The following is a 27,975-nucleotide window of genomic DNA, read 5'->3' on the forward strand; positions in this document are numbered from 1 at the left end:
AAGCAGGTTCAACAAACTCTGAGTTAAAACCTTAACTCTAGGTTGACCAACTCTGAGTTTTCGGTTTCAGAACAGCTGATCAGCATTAGTTCAATCAACTCTGAGTATGTTCACTCTGAGTTAAGCGTGTGCATTGGGAATAAAAAAAGCCATCATCAATGGAGCTCTGATTCACCATGGCAACGGGTAAACAAAGAGCACAGCCTCCATTTGAATCCAGTTAAGCAGAAATATGAACTCTTTCAGAGTCAGATTTTTAGCACAACAAACATCATTTGATTGATAATAGTGAGTTATGTTATGCATCTCATATCAGCGTCTTGACACAAACGGGTAACGTTCTTTCCTGTAGTCTGAAGCAAACCTTTCAGCTCCGGTGTTGCTCTTCTTTTGGTTATTATCTCTTGCTTTGATTGAAAATCCAGATTAGCGAATCTTTTCAGCTTGGAAATGTAATCGTCCATTGTGATTTAGCGGATTATTATGAATAAAAAATAACCACGTTCAAGAACGAAGAAGATATCACAAGAATCTACAGGCTCACAGCGCCCTCTGCCTTGAGTCAGGCGTACTGTATACTGTATATATCTCATACATAATCCAGATTTTGGAAAGTCAGAGGACATCGTCAAAGAGACGTGCCTCCCCTGAATGCACGTCACTCATATTAACACATGACCATGACATTTATGTGAAGAGACGAGTCAATAAATGAACACTATTACATGTTATACAGTGTATTCCACTCATTCATCATTTAATGATGTTGAAATGCTGCAGTCCTACCATTATGTGACATTTGATCTGATATTTATTCAGCTGTAACTTGACGGGGACAAATGCATGAGAGAGAAACTGAAGATGAGAATATGGATCAAAGTGATAAAATATAGTTGACTTATCATTCTAAAGTCCCTCTCAAGTGTCAATGTTCAAACTGACTCACTTTTTGAACTCGATTTTACATTCAAACCTTTTGCTCAATGCTATTTCATGACTATATTTCCACGTGTAAATATAAACACAGTCACTGAAAGTTTGCGTCTGCAGATGGATTTTAAAAGTCACTTCTAAACGACAGTGAAGTTAAAGTGTTTCCAGCTGCATCAGAAATATTCACATCAGCTATAATCTCCATCATGATGTCTACAGTAGCAGAGAGTGTCTACAGTGATGATGAGCCTACAGTAACACACAGTCTTAATGTCACACAGTCACAGTGTTGGTGTAATTGTAATTGCTCACTTTGTTGAAATACTTTTACATTTTTACTTTTACTTCTAATACTTGAGTACATTTGATATCAGAAAATGACTTTGATAAGTACAGTAAATGTCAGGTACTTGAAGACTTTTACTTGATCATATTCTAAAAGGTGACTTGAACTTCTACCAAAGTCATTTTCTGGTAAGATACTTATACTTTATACAAGCCTGAAATTCAAACCTTAGATGCAAGCATGTCAGGAAGTTCCCCTCTGTACTCCTTCTGATGCTTGTACCACAGTTTCCTGTTGTGCAACATGACTGTGGAGGAAAGGTTGGCTAAGTCGGAGAAATTGCATCACTGTCACTATGGGACTATGGGTTAGAGCCCAGTACCAGCTGTAGACATGATCCAGCTGAGTAGAGGAAGAGAACTGTTATGTTGAGCATTCCTCTAGAGAGAAAGTTCACCATTCTTTTCTTGTTCAATAGATCTTCAGCGTATTTAACAAAGAATTCAGACATTCAGTTGCAGCCAAACCAGAAGGAGCTGAGTGAAGACTGGACTTTCATGGTTTGAAGTCTACAACAGGTCTATGGGGAAATGACACAAAAGACACAAGAGCTATCTTTGTGTATCAAATATGTTTTATTTAAGACAAGACATATCAACACAATCCATGTCGACACAAATCAAACACACCAACAAAAATATATATATAAATAAATAAAACCCCATAAATATAAACAAGTAAAAAGGGTATATATTGCAAGACAATGACAAACCCAATGGAAAGTAAAGTAGACAAAGTCAGATCTAAATAAAAGTGAACACTTACAGTTCAGTTCCACCATATCTGCATGCATTAGGTGAGGAGCTCTCACTCTGATCATCATTGTATAGTTCAATTAGGGACCTCCTAGCTAATGTTTTAGTTGTAGTCATGTGCTTCTGTGCTCCATGTTACCTCTGTTTATTTGTCCTTCTGTTAGAAACTTCCTGTCTACACTTTTTCATAGATCAATACGATCATTCCATATGTTTCTAAATTCAATTTAGGTGAGAATCTGGCCACTGAAGAAATGTTCAACCTTAACCTTTTGAACACAATTTATGTATGCACAATCAGACCATCTACGGCAACATCGGAAACTGAGTGATGGCAACATCGCTCAGTTTCCTGCTTTTCAAAGTTCTGAAAGATGAGTGATAGAAAATGAGCTGCACATAGATGCTCTGTATGAACGTGTGAGTGAATGACAAAACTCTAGTTTGAAGCAGCTTTGAGTGGCCAAGACTAGAAAAGTGCTATATAAATACAAACCATTTACTGTAAACATCTGCACCTGCTCTGCATTTGAGTGTTTGTCTGCAACAGTAGCAAAGAAGCCTAGACCCTGCATTTTACTTAAATAAGTTATCCACGACAAATCAAGGAGTGGTCGGCTTCAGAACGCCCTCAACTTTGAGATCTGAAGTCAGTCATGCACGTGCAAATGCTCACGTGTGTGTGTGTGTGTGTGTGTGTGTGTGTATATTTCTACACACGTGTTTGTGTGTGTTTCTGATTTCTGATTTTTCCAAACTCGTACATCTATGCACCATGAAAGCACATGCAGGTCAGTTCAGTGGTTCATATATGGATTTCAATTATCCACAATGTTGAGAGAGTGAGACTCACATACAAAAATGGCACACTGGTCACACACTGAAGCTTACAGTAAGTGTTGTGCCTTAGTTAGCCCCCCACACACACACACACACACACATCCCCTGTATTGTGTATTGTGTGTATTGAGACCACTTGGAGCTCAGGGCAGAGCTGTGATCCAGATAAAAAATCAACTATTGCAGCTTTGAAGCTCAAGTCACTTTGCTTTAATGTGCGATCAGTTGCTTTTCATTTCCCCTGAGGAGTTTGTGAAACCTCAGTTTCAAAATATTCTTGCACAAATTTGAATGACACATTAATTCTCTACACAAACACATGTGTTGCGTAATATACATGGACACAAGAAAATATACATTCATACAAAAGGAGATGACAGCATCATAACCCTAACACACTCAACATATTACTGAACCTCATTGGATTCCATGAAAATCAACCATTTAGCAAACTGAGCTCCCCACTCTGAACCAAAGAGATGTTAGTTATGATCATGTTTGAACTGATTACAGCACGTTTGGAAGAGATGCAGTTGGTACCAGTTCTTCATAGATCAGTACTAAAGTATTGTGAGTGTGTGGCTGTTGATATTTGATATTTATGTTGCATTTATTCAAAAATCACAGGCATTTTTAAACTGTCCACTAATGCCATGGCTGCTGGTGTTAGGTGATTATATTTGAGGTAACTCTACAAGCACTGTTTGGGCTTGTTTTACTACTTTTTGGTGAAATGCAGAGTAGTTGGAAGTCAAGGACAAAATACAAAAAGAACAGTCTTTAGTAGAGCTGTCACTTGCATTCAAAATTTGAGCTTGGGGAAGAAAGTCCAAAATTCAAGTTCAGATATACGGAGTTTGGCGTTATATTGGGGTCGTGCAGCAGAGGGTGTGGAAAGTGCAGCTTGGCCTTATGTTGTGTTCACATAGGACTCACATTTGTCACGTGATGAGTTTACAAACAAAGTCAATGCACACAGGTGAGAAGACAAGATTGTCGCAAATATCGCTCCAGTTGAAATTTGACACAATAGCCAATCAACATTGAGATTCTCCAGATGACGTACAGAGGAGAAACTCAGAGCTCTACACCACAAGTTGCTATATTGTGGAAATGTCTGCAGAGAAGAAACTGCCGTTGTGTGTGGTTTCACTTGGTGAGTTTTAACATTGACTTTTGGAGCTCCGTATGCAGGAGAACCACTTTCACATGACGAACAGCTAATTTGTCGATTTACACGTTGAGGCCAGGCCAGGAGTTCCTGCAGTGATACCAACTACAGGCATTTCGCCCCAGCTGTGGAGGGTGTGCTCATCATGTGAAGGTTTCGCTGTTGCCCTCATGTTCCTCTCACCTGCTGCTTCTGTGGACTGACCAGTCGATGTGGATGTCTGCAGTTTCTGCAACTTCCTCCAGATGATTTTCAGAGCCGATGGGCGGAGGATGATGAAGACCCAGGGATTAATGATGGAGTGAAGTGACAGGAAACGGAGAGCTCTGAGGTCAGCTGCATGACACTCCTCATGGCTGCCAGTGAGATTGATGTAGACCCGGATCTACAGAGGTTTGTGTATTTGTGTGTGTGGAGGGGAGAGAAAGATATAAATATTATAATTATATCACATCACATTTAGATGAGTTCTGATTAAAGTCCTTATCAATGCATCACAGATTTAGCACAAACACAAACACTGACTCTCAGTGAAAAGATGGGACACAAGGTGAATAGAATACAATATATACTTTATTAATCCCCTTAGGGAAATTATTTCTCTGCATTTGACCCATCCTAGAATTAGGAGCAGTGGGCTGCCATACTGAGTAGCGCCTGGGGAGCAATGGGGGTTGGGTACCTTGCTCAGGGGTACCCCAGCGCTTTTGACCTGGTGGGGACTTGAACCGGCGACCTTCCGGCTGCCCACTCAGACACCGAGTTTAGTGTCCATCCATATCTAAGGGTTCTGCACTGACTACCTCTGGTTCTGTACCTCAGTCTGGATCTACTCAGACAGACAGAGAGGATATGAACTTTTATGTTAAGAGGTCTCAAACCTGCAAGTCTCCCAATCTATTGTATGCAACCCACCATTTAATACCAACATACATGTTTTTGATATTCATGCATTTGCATCATTTATTTATATATGTATGTATATATATACACATATTTATGTAAATCTCATGAAACTTGCTTGACAGATGAAGGTAATTCCTTGCACTAGTATTCTGTGTTGAATGGATGAACCGCGCTCATGTTAAACCATGTAAGTTCTTACCACTAAAGGGAAGGTGCAGCAGATGTAGAACACAGTGACCAAGGCAAGCGGCAGGAGATGCGCCAATTCCTCCGTCATGGAGCGAGATCTGCGGCCGCAACGACGCATTTTGCCCCTTCTGTGCATCATCACCAGGAGGTAAATAACATATATGTTGCACGCAATCGTGGTGGAGATTATAAGGAGGATGAATGACGCATACAATCCGATGTAAACTTTATCCGTTCCATCCGTGTGTCCCATCTCCAGAAAACACCATGTCCCTGGGCAGTACTGCACATATGCACCGAAACCCAGGAGGGGAGGGATGCAGAAAATGATGCTGCTTATGTAAATGAGCAAAAGAGTGATATAAGTACAGCGTTTGCTCAGGTGCTCTTCGTAAAAATAGGGGTAGCCTATGGAGAGGTAGCGCTCAAGCGCCATTGCGCACAAGAGAGCCAGCGTGGAGAGGCTTAGGAAGGTCATACTGAAGCCAAAGTAGGAGCACATTTCCTTGTTGGCACTCATCCCCACCAGAGTTTTCTTCTGAGCATAAGCTGACAGAACCACGGGGCTGACAGACACGGAGCCCAGAAGATCCGTCAGAAGGAGCGCAGTCACCAGGATATGGTACAGGGACGCACTGCTCTTCCTGCGCCGGACCTCCAACAGCACCAGAGCCACGATGTTACCCAACACACCAGCCGAGAACATCACCGCCGAGGTGAGGGGTTTCCCGGACTCCACGTCAACGATGTCATGGCATCTGTAGTGATCTGTAGAGGTGTTTTCCATAGGCACTACAACCACACACCGGCGCGTATCGACGACGTTTCAGGGCGGACTGAAGACCGTCAGCGCTCATATTGCAAACACAGTCTGTCCCACCCCACGCACACACACGCACACACACGCACGTACACACACACGCACGCACGCACACACACGCACACACAAATCATTCTGCCTAGCAAACACGTTTAATTTACACAATCCAACAACAAACAATTACGAATGGAAATCACACATGAACGAGAAACACGTAAGAAGATTAACTTCAAATAAATTCCAAAGCACAAAGTGAGACAGTGGTAAAAAAAAAAAAAAAAAAGATACTGCCTACTTGTGTGGCATCACATATTTTCATTTCAATTAAAGATGTGGGTTTTCAAATCAAGTGTTTAAGTGCGAGGTCAGGTAAGGGGCCATGTAATATAATATAATATGATATAATATAATATAATATAATATAATATAATATAATATAACTGTAAGATATCATATAATTAACAGACTTAGATTTTATGAGTTCAAGCTTTTGTTAATTGGCCCAAATCAGTTTTCCCATGTGTCCTGATGAGACAAACAACCATCCACTCTCCCACTCAGTCAATTTAGAGTGTCCAATTTACCAAATCCCCATATTGCTCTATCGCAGCACATTTCCATTCATTCAGCTCCTTCTTCAATCTCTTACTAACTGTTTACAGGAAATAAAAATTAAATTAAATTTACACGCCACATCACAACATAAATGATCTCAAAGCACTGAACACAGACAACATCGTTGAGAGCAGAGAAACCCAACAATTCACACAATGAGCAAACACTAGACATCAGTGGAGAGAGGAAGAAATCTCTGACAGAACCAGACTCACACATGTGCAGCATCTGCCTCGACCGGTTGGGGTGAAAGGAAAAATAGGGGACAGAGGAGAGGAGAGGGAGAGCCAGAAGAAAGAGACAGGAGCAGATATACAACAACTGTATCAAGTTCTAAGTTTAGACAGGACAGTTAGAGTCAGTGATGACATGTTTATAGAACTACAATGTCATTTATATAAGCAGCAGCAGAGACTGTTATTATATAAATTGTACTGATACTAAGTTTAATTATAGCATAATAATAATGGTGATGATATGTATGATAATAATAATAATAATGGTGATTATATGTATGATAATAATAATAATAATAAAAATAATATAATGGTGATTAGAGTTACAAGGTTTAACTACAACTGCCGCAGGAAAGAGAAGAGGAGAATTGACAGCAGAGGCCAAAAGCTATTGGATACGTGAGGTCCAAGCCGACAGTTTTGAAAGAGAAATAACAGAGATAAAGTTGGAGGAGATGTGCACAAGGTTCAAAAATCAGGGAATTTAAACCATTTCTTGATGAACATGGACTAATCTGTGTGGGAGGAGGGCTGCATCAGTCAGACCTGAGCTTCAGAGAGCAGCACCCATGGCTGTTATCCCCAATTCACAGATTTGCAGAAATGATCATCAAATACAGCCACGAAAACGTCATGCATTCAGGCATGAGAGACACTCTTGTACAACTGAGGGAAAAGTATTGGATTCCCCATGCATGCCAGACAGTTGGTGAAGAAATGCATTGGAGCTTGCACCATTTGCAACAGATTCAGGGTTAAGGCTGCCCAACAGGTAACTGCGCCCCTGCCTCGAGACAGGATCACAGAGTCGCCCCCATTTGAAGTCACAGGCCCTCCATATGTGAAGGTAAGAAAGACTGTAAAGAAAGCCTATGTCGCATTATTCACATGTGCTGTGACTCGTGCTGTGCATCTGGAGCTGGTGTCAAACCTGTCGACAGAAAACAGAAAACTTCCTCCTGGCTCTAAAAAGATTCATATCCAGACGATTTGGACAATGCCCAGACGTTCAAACGGGCCCAGCAAGATCTTAAAGAGCTTTGGAAAACAATGAAAGAGCCCGAGCTTCTAGAATACTTCTCAGAAAAGGGCCTTGTATGGAAATTCATCGCAGAGCGAGCAGCCTGGTGAGCGAGAGTGTCGTCACAGGAAGAGACGTCAGACACAAGGATCAGGCCGAACACTGACCAACTGTAAATCAGTTAAAAACACTTAGGGACAGCACTGCTGATCGCCACCACTGATCGCTGCATAAACTGCCGCTGTATGTGACTGTATCAGACTGAGTCTGTGCTCCGGTCATGGAGGACGTACTGAACAAATATTTTTAATTAGGACGTGTCGTCGGTGAAATACGGTCGCTGACTAAATACGGCGACCGCTGGCCGCAGTCTGATGTGAAGTGGTGCGAACACACAAACACACGTTTGCTGACTTTATCCGGCACATTAGCTTCATATATAAAATCCTCTGAGGCTGGAAGTTTGTGTAAAACACTGTGCTCCACTGTGCAGCCACCAACAGCACACTTGTCCCTCCGCGTTGACATAATACCGCTCTTCCTCACTCGCCTGCACTCTCGCATTTTATAGGGACAAGGTGGAGCTAAGGTGGAGCTAAGGTGGAGCTAAGGTGGAGCTAAGGTGGAGCTAAGGTGGAGCTAAGGTGGAGCTAAGGTGGAGCTAAGGTGGAGCTCTCCAAGTAAACTTACTGGTGGGTGGTAACATTCGTGGTGAAATGCGCATGCTGCCGTCATAATGCGCAGGGAATTCAACATGGCGTGTTTTATCGCCTATACTTACACTAAGGGGGACCACTTTGGCGACTGGTAGGGCCTCCAGAGTCCCAAATATAAGTATTGAAAGGATTAAAAAGTTGATTTTGCATAATATGCCCCCTTTAAGGCCTGTCTAAAAAGAGTGATGCTGTGATTGCTGAGCTTCCCACCTGATAAAAGCCTGCTGGCTTGGATTGTCTCTCTCTCTTCCCCTGGGATCGTCAACCTGCCGCCCATGCTTTTGTTTTGTTTTACACAACATGCACCACATATTGGACATCGCACCCAAGCACCCTCATACACCACTGACACTTCCACACTTCATTGTACGTTTACTTTGTATTTTGTTAAATACATTTGTTTTATTTTCCCGTGTTTGGTTGCGGCCCTAGAGCCAGTCGTAACAAATATCAATACCATAAGTTAAAACAAGATTGAGGGTGTGACTAAAGCAAACAATATTATATAAATGTGAGAATGATATTGTATAAACGTGATAAGTACAGTGTCCTCCTATAGTATTAGAACAGTGAGGCCACTTCCTTTATTTTTGTCATAGACTGAAAACATTTGGGTTTGACATCCAAAGATGAATATGAGAGGAAAAATACACATTTCAGCTTTTATTTCCAGCTCTTTACATCTGGATCTGATACACAACATAGAAGATAGCACCTTTAGTTTGAACCCACCCATTTTTCATGTGAGCAAACGTACTGGAACAGAGACTTAAAAAGCATTCAAGTAAATAAGACTTAATATGTAGTTGCATCAAGCCTGTGACTCACTGACGTCACCAAACCTGTGCATTCTTCTGCTGTGATGCTCTTCCAGGCTTTCAGTTGTTAGTTTTGGGGGTTGACTCCCTTCAGTCTCCTCTTTAGCAGGTCAAATGCAGCTCTATAGGGTTGAAGTGTGGAGATAGACTTGGCCAGTCTCAAACCTTCTGAACTCCTTTGTTATCTTGCTGCATGAACATCTTTAAGTTGTCTAACTAAATGTTTCTGTAGACTTCGGACTTCATGTTGCTGCTGCCATCATGTGTTACATCATCAATGAAGATGAATGAGCCCTGACATGAGCTCCACCGTGTTTCACAGAGGAGCTTGTATGTTTGTTTCTGTGATACCTTCACTCCTGCTCTCTGGAGGTTGTTGCTGAGGTCACTAACAGTTGTTTTAGGTTCAGGACGTTCCAAATGCTTGTACTGGCTATGGCCAATGGCTCTCATTGATTTCCCATCTTCTCTCAAATTCACAATTGCTTGTTTTTGACCCATAGACAGCGCTCTGGTTTTCATGTTGGTTCCACTTCTAAATGCAGTCTGCACATAGAGAAGACGTGTGTCACCAAGCGAACAACAGCTTCAGTGATAAAGACCACAGAGTTGCTGGCAGAACTGTGGACTGACTGAATGCAGTCACCCTAATACAAATCAGTGATTCTTGAGAAAAGGGACAAAAAGTCATAGTTTGCATTCAAATAAAGACATTCATTATTTTGAATAGACTTTGAATGTTCATTTAGTAAGACCTGTGTATAATCATGAAATGAATTTCTTATACATTTGTACAGTTTCACTGCAATTTGTTGAAAGACCAGCACTGTCACCTAAATCTGTAGAGATTGGGCTGTCCTCAGGAAGAAAAAAAACTGTCAATCAAAGTTGTGTCATCACTTTGTCAACGATTTTTAATTCTAAAAAGCTATAAACCTAAGGACCTCCTTCCTACTTGGAGATCTTGGTGGATGCAGCAGTAGGACACACATGGTCTCATAAGTTATTTTTTTTCTGTTATATAGTATAACTGCGGTCACAGCTTTAATGTGTCAACACTGTCATCTTTGTTAAGAATTGTGGAATAAATGTTGATAGTTGCTGAGGAAAATCTAAATGGCTACAGTTCATAAGACATGATTAAATTGGAAAAGCACTTTTATTTTTATGTGTATCCCAAAATCTGAAAATATATAATACACTGCCCTTAAAGGTTCTAAGCCTCAAATAAGTTCACGGTTTATGTGTAATCAGTTTCTGTTTTCAGGTGTTTTGTTGTGTCAGACACAGTTGACAAATATCACGTTATGATGTGGATAAATGTCAGTTTTAATAAAAAGCACTTTAATGAGAAACCTGTTCCCTTACACCTGTTATTATATATATATATATATATATATATATATATATACATACGTATATATATATATATGTTAGAGCTTATCATTTTATATTATATTAACTGGTTTTATACTTCTTTGTATGTTCTATACTGTTCTATGCTGTAAAGTAAGGTTGGCTTCTTCAGGATTTCATGTAGAAAATAAAAAAGTATTTGTTTTTGAAAATGAGCTGCACTGAAATCATCATCATATTTGCAATTCAAACAGTTACCTCTCAGTTTGATATAAAAATAAAAATTCCTTTGGTTTGATGTGGATCTGTGTTCAGTCCAATGTCCAATCACACAAGGGGTGAGTAGTGGTGTTGTGGTGTGTGTGTGGGGGTTTTCTCCAGGTTGTCCGGGTTCTACCTATCGCCCTATGTCAGCTGAGATTGGCACAGCACCCCCCACGACCCTCTGGTGGAGGATAAAGCGGTAGATGATGGATAGACATTTGTGTGCCATAGCAGTTTATGGCCACTGAGAGGTGCAATAGGGTGTTCTGCATTAAAATCAGCTGAAAGTGAAGACAAAGTTCTGCACCTGTGTAATGATATCCAGAGATCATAACTACACGAGTCACTGATTCTATCACATAAGTTTGGTAAATCGTGCTTTTATTTAGATTGTTCACATCCATTTGAATATAAAAAATGCAGCTTGCAAGAATAACAATAAAAAAGATAATCTGTGGTGAGTTCATGGCTCTGAGCTGGGTGATGCCTAATTTTGGATATCACCGGATAATTAATCAATTTATTTATTTATATGTTTATTTCGGTCATGTCAGTTAGATCACTCATCATCACACATCATCTTAGTGTAGTTCACACAATACACATAACCGAAAGGGAAAGCGGGAGAAGCAAAAGCTTATCTAGTCCCGCCCCCATTACCCACAGAATACATGTAATAATCTCATGCAGGTACTTGTCCTGAAACTCTGTGTCCTGTCAGAAAGCTTGTCTAAGTATCAGAGCATCATCATCTTAAACATCGTGACGCAAACACACATGAATGAATCTTTGATATAATCGCTCTCGTCACTGAGTTGATTGAAACCACTTTTTCAACCTCAGCTGTTTCTAATCATCAACACCTGCAATACCAACATAATAAACATTCTGATCAAATATGAACATCAGTCTTCATAAAATCATAGAAGACTAATCAGAATAAAATATCACATGTAATCACTGTAATATTTGAATGCAGAAAAAAAAGATGTGCACGGTAAAATAAAGACCATGAATAACTGTAAAATATCAGTATATAGTACTATGTTTAGCCTGTCTGCAAAGAATAAATCGCTATGGTAACTAAAAATGTCTAACATTGCTTTCATGCAATTGACTTGAGGCTAAATTCAGCAGGATAAGGAACAAGTAAACAAGCTCTTGAGTTGAGGTTAAAATTGTGGTGGATAGTGGTCCTAACCAAGAAAAACCTATAACACATTCAATATAAATATGTTTTATTTGTTGGAACTGCAATGTCATTACAAAATAAACCATAACCATACATGATTACATTCAACATTACACGTTTCATTCCTCCATAAATACATGGATATAGAAACATATGAAGGCACAATATTTTAGGAAACCTGGAATGTATTCATAGGCACTTCATGGGGGGGGGGGGGGTCACCATCATGGTTGTCATGACTCAAAGTGCTACTTGTGTGTGTGCAGGATTCAGGCACGCTTTAGAAAAACAGAAGAGAAAAGCAGAGAAAGAACTGAGCAGAGTCAGAAGTGAGGCCTGCACACACTAGACAATATCCAAGTTACTATGAATTAAATTCATATCCATGTTATGATATTAATACATTTACGTATACGACAATTTCCAAGCAACGTGCAAAGTATTAATTAATAATAAAATTCATCTGATGAAATATTTTTCTAAAAAAATAGTGATGAGCTTCTTTATTTGAGGAACCATTTAAAGGATTAGGAAACACTAGATTTTCTGATTAATCAAACAACTGGTCATTCAATCAAAAACAAAATAGCTGACAGTTTGATGAAACCCCCCCAAAAAACAGTAATCTTGAGTTGCAGCCTAATTGAAAGGCCTTGAAATAATTTTAACAAATATTATTTCCATGCATTCACAGTGAATGTGTCACCTTACAGGCCACAACTGCTGACCCAAAGGCCTGCACTATAGAACAGGATGAACACACAACTTTATCTTTACGTTATCCAGTTTAACTGAGAATAAAAATCATATGACGGTGCTTCATTGCTTCCATTATACAGTTGTAGCACGGCTTTTTGTTTTGGTAAATGGAGCGCAGACCTGGATAATCACCAGAGAGAACCTCAGCCTGCCGTCCTCCATGTGGAAAGAACAGGATAAATAGAAAAGATAAAGCTTAGTGTTTAAATTAAGATTCACTTTCAAAATAAGTGTTAGGGAAAAAAATGGCAATATAGTAGTTTTTGTACATTAACTGTGATAAAAATAATAATTTAACATAAATGAATATAATCTATTGTTTCATTTGACAGATAAATACAAAGTAAAAATGCTTAAGATCAGCAATAAATACATTTTGATAAATAAGCAGTGACATCCACACTAGAAAATAAACTAGACAATAACAACAACATAATACTACTAATAATAATAGTAATGAATGAGGTGGAATCAACAGAAGGATTTGAGCTCACCTGGTTGCAGACAGCTAACTTATATCTCACCTCAGACAGAGAATACATGAAAACGTTTGAAAACTCAAAACTCTGAAGATTTAAGTGGGAAATTAACAGCAGGCCAACATTGTCTGCTGGCAGGTCACACACAAAATACTGAAGAATAAACATATGGGGGGAAAAAAGTAGTGTCCATGTTATCCCACTTGGAAGGAAAGTGTCTTCAGTGGGTGACCTACAGTAACATGGACACAGATGCTTCTGTTCTTTTTGTGCAAATTATGTTAATAATAATGAGGATGGGCCACACGGTTGGTGTAGTGGTTAGCGCTCTTGCCTTTGCAGCAAGAAGGCCCGGGTTCGAGCCCCAGTTGGAACAAGGGCCTTTCTGCATGGAGTGTCCATGTTCTCCCTGTGTGTGCGTGGGTGTTCTCCGGCTCCCTCCCACAGTCCAACAAGATGCAATATGGGGATTATGTAAATGTGACACCGTAGGTGTGAGAGTGGAATGGTTGTTTGTCTCTATGTGTGGCCCTGCGATGGACTGTCCAAGTGGAATGATTGTTTGTCTCTATGTGTGGCCCTGCGATGGACTGTCCAAATGGAATGGTTGTTTGTCTCTATGTGTGGCCCTGCGATGGACTGTCCAAATGGAATGATTGTTTGTCTCTGTGTGGCCCTGCGATGGACTGTCCAAATGGAATGATTGTTTGTCTCTGTGTGGCCCTGCGATGGACTGTCCAAGTGGAATGGTTGTTTGTCTCTATGTGTGGCCCTGCGATGGACTGTCCAAGTGGAATGATTGTTTGTCTCTATGTGTGGCCCTGCGATGGACTGTCCAAATGGAATGGTTGTTTGTCTCTGTGTGGCCCTGCGATGGACTGTCCAAATGGAATGGTTGTTTGTCTCTATGTGTGGCCCTGCGATGGACTGTCCAAATGGAATGATTGTTTGTCTCTGTGTGGCCCTGCGATGGACTGTCCAAATGGAATGATTGTTTGTCTCTGTGTGGCCCTGCGATGGACTGTCCAAGTGGAATGGTTGTTTGTCTCTATGTGTGGCCCTGCGATGGACTGTCCAAGTGGAATGGTTGTTTGTCTCTATGTGTGGCCCTGCGATGGACTGTCCAAATGGAATGGTTGTTTGTCTCTGTGTGGCCCTGCGATGGACTGTCCAAATGGAATGGTTGTTTGTCTCTATGTGTGGCCCTGCGATGAGCTGTCCAAGTGGAATGATTGTTTGTCTCTATGTGTGGCCCTGCGATGGACTGTCCAAATGGAATGGTTGTTTGTCTCTGTGTGGCCCTGCGATGGACTGTCCAAATGGAATGGTTGTTTGTCTCTGTGTGGCCCTGCGATGGACTGTCCAAGTGGAATGGTTGTTTGTCTCTATGTGTGGCCCTGCGATGGACTGTCCAAATGGAATGGTTGTTTGTCTCTGTGTGGCCCTGCGATGGACTGTCCAAATGGAATGGTTGTTTGTCTCTGTGTGGCCCTGCGATGAGCTGTCCAAGTGGAATGATTGTTTGTCTCTATGTGTGGCCCTGCGATGAGCTGTCCAAGTGGAATGATTGTTTGTCTCTATGTGTGGCCCTGCGATGGACTGTCCAAATGGAATGGTTGTTTGTCTCTATGTGTGGCCCTGCGATGGACTGTCCAAGTGGAATGGTTGTTTGTCTCTGTGTGGCCCTGCGATGGACTGTCCAAATGGAATGATTGTTTGTCTCTGTGTGCAATGGACTGGCAAACTGTCCAGGGTGTGACCCACCATATGTCATCTGAGATTGGCACAGCACCCTCCGCAATAAAGCGGTAGATAATGATGGACTGATGCTTTTGAAAATTAAGCAACTTATCCACCCAGTGTTCAGTGTTTTGGGACAGAGTATTAATATTAAAATTGAACTTAATAAATAATATGCATGATGGATCTATACATTGTGAAGCTTACATTGAAGGATTAGTAGTTAATATTCTGATGGTGTACTTTGGTAATGTTCCAATCTGGTTATAGATTTATAACCCATTAAACATTTATGTTCCATAAATGACATAAATATTTTACCCAAATCTTTCAGCCTAAATGAGGCAGACAAGGACAACCTGAACTTAACAAGTTTGTCAGTGCAGATACGTAAAATAATGTGTTGTAAATAAGGTGAACATTTATACTGAATTGTATCCACAGACTCTACACTCAGAACCTAAGAGAAAGACAACGGTCAACCAGCTCAGTAAAACAAGGCACAGAGCAGTCTGTGACTCAGATCAACACAATCACATGACACAAGCAAAACAACAGTTCCTGTTAGTCATGATTAGAAAGCTTATTGGTGGTAGCAATAATCTTCAGACACATTGGAAAATTTACATCCACTAATTTTCTCCCGTTTCATGTCAAAGTTGAACACACAGTTGAAATGCAGTGCATTACTTGTCAGGTATAAGTTTGCAACAATCTCTGCGCTGCTTTTCAAAATCATATCACCATGGCACCACTGCAGAGCATGTACCAACAGTTTAGAGCTGAAACGATTAATCGTTTAATCAACAACTATTTTGATAATCGATTAATGGGTTTGAAACGTTTGTCATGATTAAAACAAGATTTCCAATTGTTTAAGCTTCTTAAATGTGAATATTTTCTTAATTTCTTTGCTCTGGATAACAAAGAAATCATTAAAAGTTAATATTTTTGGTTTGTGGACAAAACAAGACATTTGAGAACATCATCATTTCCAGGTTTGACGAACACCAATCAACATTTAAGGTTTTCTGATATTTTTGGATCAATCGTTTAATCGAGAAAATAATCGACAGATTAATCGATTATGAAAATAATCGTTAGTTGCAGCTCTACAACAGTTCATCATGAAGAGACTTAGAGTCTGATTTGGTGGGGCTAGTTTAAGTTAAAACAATCCTCGAAAACAGAGAAAGCATTTGGTCGATGTCCTGACGTTAGAGAGGTAACATTCATTCTCTCTCTCCCTCCACTTACATATGAGGCTAAAGGAGGAGACTCGTTAATCATCAGAGATGGAGAGCCTGCTAAAGATGGGTAGGCGGTGGGAGGCATCCAAGAGGGGGGAATCAGACCCACTCTGACTGCCCATGCTGCTCTGGTATCCCTCCTGGTCAGACAGAGAGTCTGGGGGGCTCTCTGATGTGGGCTGAAAAAAGCCAGGGGTGGTTGGAGAAGGCAGGGCCAAAACATCAGCTTCGGACGCGATTGAATGGCCCAGGGTCGGACCAAACAGGTTGGCGAGCTCCTGGCTGGAATAGGTAGGAGGGTTGTTCTGCCACTCTGTAAGGTCTTCAGTGGAAAACACGGGTGGAGGTGTGACAGACCTTGGGCTGTCCTCTGGGCCAGCAGAGCTGGGGAAGCCAGCAAAGCTGACGCTGTGTTGTAGCCTAGGGCGCTCCATCTTGTTGAAAGCAGAGAGGGGAGGCGGCCTGCGGCGTTCCTCTGCGTTGTGAATGAAGTGGCAGCGGGGACCATAAGGACAGAAACCAATGGTATGGAAGGTGCGACACAGTTCTGTCTTGTATTTTGGGTGACGGCTCATGCTGCGCAGCTCATGCATGCCATGGGCAAACTGGCACTTATCACCATACTTGCACGTGCCGTTCCCCTCGAAGGGCCGACATAACTCAGTTTTATAGCGGTTCGAGTTGACTTGGCTACCTGAAACCACAGTCACCTGATGAACGGGACGAAACCTGTCCCCCAGCTCCGAATAAGAACGCTCACGGAAACGGTTCTCCTTGTTGTTGCTGCCGCTGCTGCTACCAAGCAGCACTGGTGGATCCATTTTAAGGCTGTTGACATGAGTGAACTTTGTACTGGGGAGGCTGACTGAGTGAAAGCGTTGGAACAGGCCACCTGTAGAGGGGGCCCCCACTACTACCCTGTCCATCAGAAACACAGCGGGGTTGCAGGAGAGGTTTGCATTGGAGCACGGGACTGACGTCTGCCCAGGTCCCTCAAGACTGTTGCTGTGGTTCAAAATCGAACTGTTCTGTAAAAAGAAATGTGTGACAACAGAATCAACACTTCATCCTTTGTGATGTCAATGGATAGTTACAGTTGTGTGCTGTGCTTATCAACCCTTCCCAAATGCTACAAACGCACCTATAGTGTTAGTCACCGCTTAAGCACCAGCTGAATTCTGATTAAGTTTTGCTCTAAATGAGAGCAGAGGAGTTGCCTGTGTTAAGTTGTTAAGTTGTTTTCCTAGTTATGCCTACGTCCTTATGATGCATGCAGAGTTTGCTATGCTACACGTGCATAACATAGCTTACACACCGGGGTTTTCTTGACGACAACGCGAATGGTTACCATTAGTTGGGAGCAGCTTCGGATTAGCAGGTGGAAGTAATGTCAGGGCTCCAGACTGGGACCGTCACATTTTGCGACCAAAATTTGATTCAGTGTGAGGAAATTTGTCTACTACTCGAGCATTAGTGACCTAATTTGCCAGTTATTTTAATATAAACTAGGGCTGAAAGATTAGAGTAATTAGAATATAAACAAAATATAAGCGTCTGAGTGATACAAATTTTACAGACCATAATCTCGTAGCAGTAGACCTGTCTAGGCACAGCAGCGATAACAATGTAATTTACATCCGTTCAAAGAACATTTAAAAAATAAGGGGAAGTATTAAAATTAAAAACTTTATTTATATTTTAAAGTAAGGCTTATGTTAGGCCTGAGGAACTGATTCTGAAAGTTAAGATGTACAGTTAAAATGTTTTATATAAATGTAATTTATTAGTTTTTAATTGTATTATTGTTCGTTAAGAGGGTTAGGGTCTTATTTTGACATTGAATTTAAGAGAGCACATTGTAATGTCTGCACTTATTAAAGTATCAGTAATATAAGTATTATATACATTATATATAGTATTATTAATATCAGTAATACAGTGAAAATGAGAGGAAATGTGAATATTTGCATTGCAAGGTGTGTGCCCCTTAATTTTCTGCTTGTGCTACTAAAATGTTTAGTTAAGGGCCACTGTGATTCTAGTTTAAAAAAAAGTTAGTTAGGAGTACTGAACGTGTCGTCATGCTACAATGGCCACAACCACAACCAGTGGCGTAAGTATCAGCAGTGCAACCGGTTGAGCTGCCCCACGGCCCAGACACCGTCAGGGGCCATGAAGGAAGAAAAACAAAAGAGCCAACTGTGAAGGACCTGGCTAAGATTCTAATTGTGGAAAACAGCACCATGGCAACATCTTTTACTGATGTTTGCACTGCATTGCTGTTATATCTCACCCTACCTGTCACTGTCGAGACTGCAGAGTGCTCATTCTCCAAGCTCAAGTTGATAAAGACGTATTTAAGGAGCAGCATGGGACAAGAAAGACTCACTGGACTGGCTATACTCTTTATTGAGAACAGCAGAGCAAGGTGTAACCCAGGTTACTAGGCCCTTATTAGAAGTCCAGTTACCAGTTAATTGGTCAGATCAATAAATTAATAAATTCATATTATTTTATGTGACAGACAAATAGTTTGATTTAAAATAATCTTACACCAAATGAATAAATAGGATTTATGATTTAAATCTAAAATATGTCAATAAATAGATTAAATATATATATATATATATATATATATATATATATATATATATATATATACATAATGTTTGTTTATATCTGCTTAAAAGTAATATTTTGTTCATTTCAAGTGTGTCGAATGTGCTTTTCTCAAAGTGTACAAGATACGGGTGACATGAGGAGTTCACGTAACGTAACGCAGCGTAACCAATCACACGCTGTCAGGGTGTACGTGCACTTGTGTTTTCATTCTCTCACTCTCTCTCTGCCGAACTGTCGTCAGGGTGGCTACATGCTAGTCTTTTGCTGCAGATGTTATTGTTTTATGTGAGAGAGTCAGATATTCAAGCGTCTGAGTTTCATCCTCAGCGCAGAGAGCGAAGCCTTTTGCCGTGGGTTGATTAGTGGACTGTGTGTTTTGTGACGGAAACGGAAGAGAACGTAAATTGTGCTATTAGCATCCGTGGCGCTAGCTCATGCTATTAGCCACGTATATTTCGCAAAAAAATTTTGTGAGCTTACACATTACTGAGCTCCCGTGTCCCTGTCTCTTCAAAAGCAAAACTTGGACAGATGAGAGCCGTGTATTCTGTGTATTCTGTATTTTTTTGTTTTGTTCTTTAAATCAACACAATACCTTTAAAACGCACCTGTTGGTTGTGTGAATTCTTTATTCTGTCACTCAATGCATATTGCTAATACCCTTTTCTCCTATAGCGGTCTAGACTTCTGGTTCCTGGCCAATGAGGTAATTAGTGCACCGATAGAATAAACATCAGTCAAGACTGGGAGCTATCTCCCAGTCTTTATCATCAACAGTTATAGCTGAGGTGGGTTACAAAGGACTTTGGACCTGAGCAGTATCTTAAATTATTTTGCTGAGTGCAAGGCCTGTAAGATGAGCTTCTAATGAGTGAGTACAGCTTCTCTTTGTTATGAAGTGGAATTAGTGGGATTTAAATCTATGGCAATGTACCTCCTATGTTGGAAAAATGTGCACCTACTGTCTATAATCCTTGTCTGGGTTAATTTCTAGTTGTCGTCACCCTTAAAATAAATGTTTGATAGTTTGGAGACATCATCAGGCTGTGGTAGTTTGAGCCCAAGTCAGGGCAGGCTGTTAGATAAGTGTTGATATGGACCTTTGGCCGCTGTCCATGGGGCTCAAAGGCTGGTTGGCAGGATGAGTGTGTGGCCAGTCACCTGTAACGTTAGCCTACATGGTGATAATAGCAGTTCTCTCGAGTGGCTGTGTGTGTGCAGTGTGCACGAGCGTGAGCACTGCACTCCCTACTATTTAGAGATTTCTTTAATACATATGTTCAGGTGATTTTTTTTCTACACACACACACTCACACACACACACACATTATTGGCATAATAATTTCTCTGTAATGTTCTGCATCTGTGGTAACTTGACCATTTTGAGTTACTTGACCTTACTTCATGAGTCACCATAATGGTCTTTCAAAAAGCCTCAGAAAGCTCCCCCTTGCACTTTGCACATTTGTATGCAATCCTTGGTGCATTTATTCTTTTTGTTGAAGGCCTATATGGCTAAGATATGCGCAATGGCAATATTGTTTCAATACATATTTTCTTAATTGATTTATTCTTTGAAGCATGAATATTAATTTAAACTTTAGTGAGGCAAGTACACAGCATTAGTTGCGTCACTCAAGCACACACAGATTTTCTGCCAACACACACACAAACACACAACTAGGGATATAGATTTTCTTGGTACGATAATTTTCAGAGTATTAATCACGATAATACGATTGTCACAAATATTAAGCGTTAATTGATTTTACAACCCTATGAATGTGTAAAGTCTTATGAACACTGCTTATAGGTCTTAAAGTTTCATTTATTTATATCTTTTGATGCCAACATAACACAATAATGTAGCAACAAAGTAAAGTAACCAAAAAGTACAAGATAACGATAATGACATTCCCATTGGAATAAAAAAAGAATCACCACTGCTCTGTCAAAAATAAAAAAGGCACGTACAGTGAAGTGAAAAAGTGTTTGCCCCCTTCCTGATTTCTTATTTTTTAGCATGTTTGTCACACTTAAATGTTTCAGATTATTAAAGAAATTTAAATATTAGACAAAGACAACCAAGTTAACACAAAATGCAGTTTTTAAGTGATTTTGTTTATTATGGGGAAAAAACTATCCAAACCTACATGGCCCCATGTGAAAAAGTAAAGACCTTTCTAAAGCTTTGGGACTCCAGAGAACTACGGTGAGGGCCATTATTCACATATGGAGAAAACATGGAACAGTGGGCAACCTTCCAATGAGTGGCCAGCTGACAAGAATTGTCCCAATAGCGCAGCGACGACTCATCTAAGCGGTCACAAAAGAACCCAGAACAACATCTAAAGAACTGCAGGCCTCACTTGCCTAAGTTAAGGTCAGTGTTCATGACTCCACCATAAGAAAGAGACTAGGCAAAAATGGCCTGCATGGCAGAATTCCAAGAAGAAAACCACTGTTGGGCAAAAAGAACATTATGGCTCGTCTCAATTTTGCCAAAAAAAATCTTGATGATCCCCAAGACTTTTGGGAAAATACTCTGTGGACTGACGAGACAAAAGTTGAACTTTTTGGAAGGTGAGTGTCCCATTACATCTGGCGTGAAAGTAACACCACATTTCAGAAAAAGAACATCATACCAACAGTCAAATATGGTGGTGGTAGTGTGATGGTGTGGGGCTGTTTTGCTGCTTCAGGACCTGGAAGACTTGCTGTGATAAATGGAACCATGAATTCAGCTGTCTACCAAAAAATCCTGAAGGAGAATGTGCGGCCATCTGTTTGTGACCTCAGGCTGAAGCGAACTTGGGTTCTGTAGCAGGACAATGATCCGAAACACACCAGCAAGTCCACTTCTGAATGGCTTCTGAGTGGCCTAGTCAAAGTCCTGAGCTGAATCCTATTGAGATGCTGTGGCATGACCTTAAAAAGGTGGTTCATGCCCGAAAACCCTCTAATGAGGCTGAATTACAACAATTCTGCAAAGATGAGTGGGCCAAAATCCCTCCACAGCATTGTAAAAGACTCATTGCAAGTTATCGCAAACGCTTGATTGCTGTTGTTGCTGCAAACGGCGGCCCAACCAGTTTAGGTTTAGGGGGCAAACACTTTTTCACACAGGGCCATTTAAAAACCGCATTGTGTTTACTTGTGTTGTCTTTGACTAATATTTAATTTTGTTTGATGATCTGAAACATTTAAGTGTGACAAACATGCTAAAAAATAAGAAATCAGGAAGGGGGCAAACACTTTTTCACACCACTGTATTTCTCTCAGAGAAAACACGTAAATGGCTACAGTACCTATACCTGGACTTGGAAAGTTATTGTGGCTTGTTTATTTCATGTTTAAAATGACACAGTGGCACAAATAAATTTGTAATAAATTAAACGGGCATCTTATAATGTATAACGTAATGTTAAGTGAATGCAGTTTAACTCGTAACGTTACACTGAAAGCCGAAGTACATAATTAATTGCAAATGACACGCTAACATTTAAAGATCCCATAGCACGGAAGTGCCAATTAACGCTGCATTTTTGTGTGTATCTGCGTCATAACCTTGTTTATGAAGCCCTAAAAGTCCATAACAATGAGTTCAGCCACTGCTGGGAGGGTTTGATTGTTTTCCGTTGACGAGTTACGTAACTGGCGAATTTCACCACTCCTCTAAACAGCAGCGCCTCCTAGTCTGGGAACTAGAGTCCGGGCACTTCCAGTGACGTACTTTCAACCGTAGAAGAAGAAGAAATACTATTCTTCTTCTTCTTCAATATAAAGCAGGACACAGCACCAAACTTCACCTAAAGGAAGGAGCAGTGCCAACAATATGTATATAACTGTCTTTGTGTGCTTGTTTTGTCGTTTAGCATTAGCGATAGCCGGCTACAGGCTAAGCTACACGCTACGCTCGTGTTTCATTTGCATGTGTGTTTATCATCTCGGTAACCACAGCGTTATTTAAGCTACAGGCGTCCTGCAGCAGTCTTTCACTTGTCACAGTGTCTTTTGACTCTGGCTCAGACTCCGGATCAAATGCGCAAGGGATTACGGCATTACTCAATGTTTTAAAAATTGCTAGTGGTGCATCTGCCTTTCCAGAGGGGGAGCTGACGTGCCAATTACGTCACTTCCAGGTAACTGGCCAATCACAAGACAGTGGGAAAGCTCTCGTTGGCTGGCCAATCACAAGACAGTCTGTGCTCTGCGGGCGTGGTTTTGGTCTGAAACAGCACAGCTGACGAGAGCGTCAGAGATGAGAAATTTTCATTGGCTCGTTTGTAGCAACTAGGCCTTTTTTTTTTTACCATAGAAACGACTTCATGTTTGTAAGTACACCTCCATATCTCACATATAAGTGAGATGCTATGGCCGTTTTAATTTCCTACCAATTCAATGTTAAGTTAGTTGAACATAAGCGTAATCTAACCCAGTTACTGTGTGTTTACCTTTACTCTGGCATACAGAGCTAGGTGGTTATGCCGCAGATGATGAAACATATGACTCTATTTCCTCCTTTCATGGCAATTTTTGTGGCATGATTTGCAGGCTGGTGCACTGTCCACAGTGACACCATGGTATTTTTTTTTGAAGCCCAAAAACTCCCACACTGCTGATTTGGATAACTCTTCTTCTGCCATACTATAACAATCGGGAACGGCTCTATTCAGCAACTCGCATGGAACAAAAACAAAGCAACACAAACGGTAACACGCGGCTGTTGTGTAACTACCTACTGGAATTATGGTGGAAGCGCGGAACCATATACAGTACATATGGTTCCGCGCTTCCAGCATAATATTTTCTGATGTTATTGAGGAAACGTTACTATTAATATACCGTAGCGTTTAATACTGCAATTAATTGTGAAATAAAGTAATCGTGACATCCTTACACACGACTAAAATGAATACCTTTCATTTCTGGACAAAACACTCAGTACGTTTAAATCCACATTTTAAATCAAGCTGCAGCCGTATAAATTTGATTTGTGTCTATACGACACTTTACGAATTGAGCAAACGAAAATGAACAAATTGCAAATAAAATATCAACTTAATCATTCAAAATTATTTTATTTTATTTGTTGAAAATACACTTTTTGTTCGCAATGATCAGAATTTTGTTCTGCTTCGACTCTTGTGTGTGCGCTCCCTAGTTTATTTGTTTGCGATTCTCATTCACATGAGCGGGCCTTGGGAAGCTGCCTGCTGATTGGCTACTGAGACAGCTCAATGCACTAGAAGTAGTAACAGACTTGGAGTCGCTGTCCGTCTGGAACTCAGACAAAATACTAAAAGTATCTAACGTTTGTTAAATACTTATAGGGCTGGTTATCAATCAAAAACGTTCGATACCGTACCAATACCTTCATTTTGATACCGGTTCCTGAACGCGACTTTTGTCGATACCGTTTTATAATATCATTTCTAAAAAGAAAATTACATTACACATTATGGTACAAATCCATCCTTAGTTTTTATTTTTCAGTTTTGGCATTTTTACATTCAATGCAGTTTTTTTTACAAAAAAAATAAAAAAACATTATTTTCAATGCAAAAAGAACAATTGCAAACAAGAGACAAGTCATTTTCACTAAGGATCTCACAGAAACTTAGAGATGTAAAATCAATGTCTTATCATCTCCCTATTTGACATTAGAACACAAAACATAATAACACGGTTGTATTATTACTCAAAAACCATAACCTACGCTGAGATAACCTAGGCTTAATTGGTCAACAATAGCAACAGTTTACTCACCTCAACTGTAGAAGAGGGCTGCAAACCTTTAACAATAAAGTTGTGACTGTGGCACTCGTCTTGTTTTCTTTACTCATTTTCTTTTTCTGCCAGTGTGAACAGATTCACACCGACTGGCCTTGTCGTCCTCCTCCTCACATCAGGGTCAGAGGTCACTGTGAGGACAAGATAACCATAACAGTGAGCTGTTTAACAGCTGATGCAATAGATTTGAACAGGTTAAGCTTTATCAGTTACTGTCTATATTCAGTTAGCTTTCCATTTAGTGAGCTATATAGCCACAACATAAAACTACATACTAATATCTTAAGTTAGCGTTACATGGATCCCAGTTCAAGCACATGTTATGCTGCAGTAACGTTAACTTCAGTAAACAAACATACAACACATAAACTTACCTGTTGAAATCCTCGAAACAGCGCTGTCAGTACTCATGGATGAAGCAGAGTCCGGTGGTGATTTTAAATCAGGCCGCTCTGTAACATCCACAGTACAGCTGTGGTTGAGAGGAGGTGGATGGCTGCGCTTCGCTCTTCTTACATTCAAATACTGAGCAACTTTCTGCTCTGAGGTTGATGCAGTGCACGTCCGGGTGCTTCGTTAAACGTCGTGTTGCCGACCTTAGTGGCAATATCTATTTTACAAATATTGCGTTGCGCACTATATTAATATTACTTTTGTTGAAATGGAGCCTCACTTTCGACCTCCGAGGCATTTTTAGCCCCTTCGTCACGAGTCACAACACACTTACAGTATGTGTAGTTAACAACACTGATACACGTGAACGTGGTCTGTGGGCGTAACCCCCATTGTATTCTACCACATGTAATGTTACAGCCAATCACCAGCAGCATTATCAGATCTTGATCATGTGACTAACTCCGTAGGTATCGAAACTTAGGCCTTAAAAACAAGGCATGTTTTGATACCGGGTAGTATCGAAGCATTTCGATCGGTACCAAAAAAGAACCAAAGCTCGGTTCCCAGCCCTAGATACTTACAATTATTTTGTTGGATGTTGAAAGAGAAAACTTGGGGAACAAGTTCCAGATGGACAGCGACTCAAAATTCCGATCATTGCAAACAAAAAGTGTATTTTCAAACAAATAAAATACAATATTTTTGTATTCTTTTATATACAATTATTATTATTGTATATATATATATATATATATATATATATATATATATATATATATATATATATATATATATATATATATATATATATATGTATATTTTATTTTCAATTTGTGTGTTTTGAGGTTTATTTTTGATTGCTCAATTTATAAAGTGTTGTTTGCTTCGTCAAAAGTGTGGTTTGAAAATACTGACACAAATCTAATTCCATACGGCCATAGCTCAACTGATCTGTCAATTTGCCAAGTCTGAGTGTACAGGTGGACGAGAAAAATCCATTTACTGACCATGTACGTTTGAATCCTGTTGTATCTCTCCATACTCCAATACTTTATTCTCTCCACTGGCTACCCGAGTTACAGAATTGATTTTAAAATGTTTAATGCTTGTTTTTAAAGTCCTCGCCCCAGCCTATTTAAGAGAAATGTTAACTGTTTGCAAGCATGGGAGAGATTTACAGGCATCTAACCAGTTTATGCTTGACATGCCCAGGTCTAGATTATAGAAACATTTGGGTGGCCAAGCCTTTTCAGTTGCTGCCCCGACTCTGGAATAAGCCCCACCCTGAGATTTTTACTCTTTTAGTTCACTTTTTATTTGTGTGTTTTTAATTGCTATTTTCATGCTTTGACTTATGTTTCATGAATTATTTTTACCTACATTTGGTGTATGCGCAAAACTCAAGTCCGACTTCATTGTAGCTCTATTTTAGTCAACTAACGTGTTTACATATGGGCTGAAATATGTTACATATATTACATTACATTACATGTCATTTAGCAGAGGCTTTTATCTAAAGCGACTTACAAGGGAAACTGAGTTTGAATCATTTAAATTTGAATTTAAATGGCTAAACTTGAATAATTGCATTAAAAACTTTGAGGAAGTTTAACCATGTAAATTCAAATATAAATGATTCAAAATTCAGTTCCTGATGGCACATATTTCAGCCCATATTTACATGACATAAAAAAAACGAATTGTTGTCTTGGTTCAACTAAAATTTGACTTTTAACATGCATGCAAGCACACTGACTGATCATAAGGTTATACAGTTTCCTAAGCATTTATGGATGTCACAACAATCTGTATAAATAGCTAACATCCAGTATTAAACGATATGTTTAACACACCAATCATACCTTGTAATCTCAGATGCAAAAATGACAAGGTGAAAATAAATGAAGAGCCATTTAGAAGATGATTGAGTCGTCTCTGATTGGTTTGCTGTCATCAATGATTGATTAATGATACTCATTTGAGTTCCGTTCACTCGCTTGTGCTTTTGCAATGACGTGCTACACAAATCGATGCTAAAAGTGAACCGTCTCAACTCTGAAAACACGGCAGGAAACTGTGCAGCACATGAGTCTGATACACGCTCACGCAGAAGCTGCCTAGTTCTGTTACGGTGACGCTTATCGAACTGAATAAACGGACGAAGTCGTTTAGTGTCACGACAGCAAACACTCATTTACGTCATCGTCATGTGCGGGTTCAGGCCAATGTTCCAACGTATAACACAACGTTAAACTGTGACTCCCAAATGACACTAACCGCGACACAAAATAAGTGTTTCACTGTACAATGTACTGTAGCGGGTGGACAAACTAAACGGTGACACACGACACGCGGTACGAGCCAGAGAAACGTCACGTCGCACTCCTAGCAACTGCAGTAGCTAAGCTAATGCTGGTATGTGAGTGTGTGTGTGTGTGTGTGTGTGTGAGCTGGCGGCTCCAGCCGGATTAGGCGTCATTTATTCACCTTGTTGGGAACTTCTGTGCACTCCAGGAAATGTGACACAACAGTCGCTGTCATTTTTGTAGAAAAAAACAAACAGAAAATAGTTGCTGTTTGTCGTCGTTGTTGTTGTTGTTGTCGTGTTGTTGTTGTTGTTTACCCTGCAGAGAGCCCCCTCTGCCGCGCAACACTGCTGCGCAATTCCTTTTCAGCAGGCAGCGGCCATGACTGAATAGTGGGCGGGGTCACTTTTTTCTTCTTTTTTTCCTGAGGTTTTATTGGCGGACAACGATTT

At 40.3% G+C, this 27,975-nt stretch overlaps 2 protein-coding genes across 3 annotated transcripts; both read right to left on the reverse strand.

The window, feature by feature from the left end:
- Positions 1-1,896: 1,896 nt before the first annotated feature.
- Positions 1,897-6,047, reverse strand: LOC131443681 (prostaglandin E2 receptor EP2 subtype-like). Its single transcript, XM_058613526.1, has 2 exons — positions 5,151-6,047; positions 1,897-4,430 (listed from the first exon to the last, which is right to left on the reverse strand). The coding sequence occupies exons 1-2, from the start codon at positions 5,925-5,927 to the stop codon at positions 4,095-4,097; spliced, it is 1,113 nt and encodes a 370-aa protein (XP_058469509.1). The 5' UTR covers positions 5,928-6,047; the 3' UTR covers positions 1,897-4,094.
- A 6,160-nt stretch (positions 6,048-12,207) lies between these two features.
- LOC131443682 (mRNA decay activator protein ZFP36L1-like) lies at positions 12,208-27,907 on the reverse strand. 2 transcript variants are annotated; one of them, XM_058613528.1, is made up of 4 exons: positions 27,705-27,907; positions 25,196-25,273; positions 24,798-24,952; positions 12,208-17,434 (listed from the first exon to the last, which is right to left on the reverse strand). In XM_058613528.1, exon 4 carries the CDS (start codon positions 17,330-17,332, stop codon positions 16,439-16,441), a length of 894 nt encoding a protein of 297 aa, XP_058469511.1. In that variant the 5' UTR covers positions 17,333-17,434; positions 24,798-24,952; positions 25,196-25,273; positions 27,705-27,907; the 3' UTR covers positions 12,208-16,438. The 2 variants fall into 2 exon arrangements, with proteins under 2 accessions (XP_058469511.1, XP_058469510.1); XM_058613527.1 differs by lacking the exons at positions 24,798-24,952; positions 25,196-25,273.
- Positions 27,908-27,975: the final 68 nt, after the last annotated feature.

The sequence above is a fragment of the Solea solea genome, chromosome 17 (genome assembly GCF_958295425.1).
Source record: "Solea solea chromosome 17, fSolSol10.1, whole genome shotgun sequence".
NCBI lineage: Eukaryota > Metazoa > Chordata > Actinopteri > Pleuronectiformes > Soleidae > Solea > Solea solea.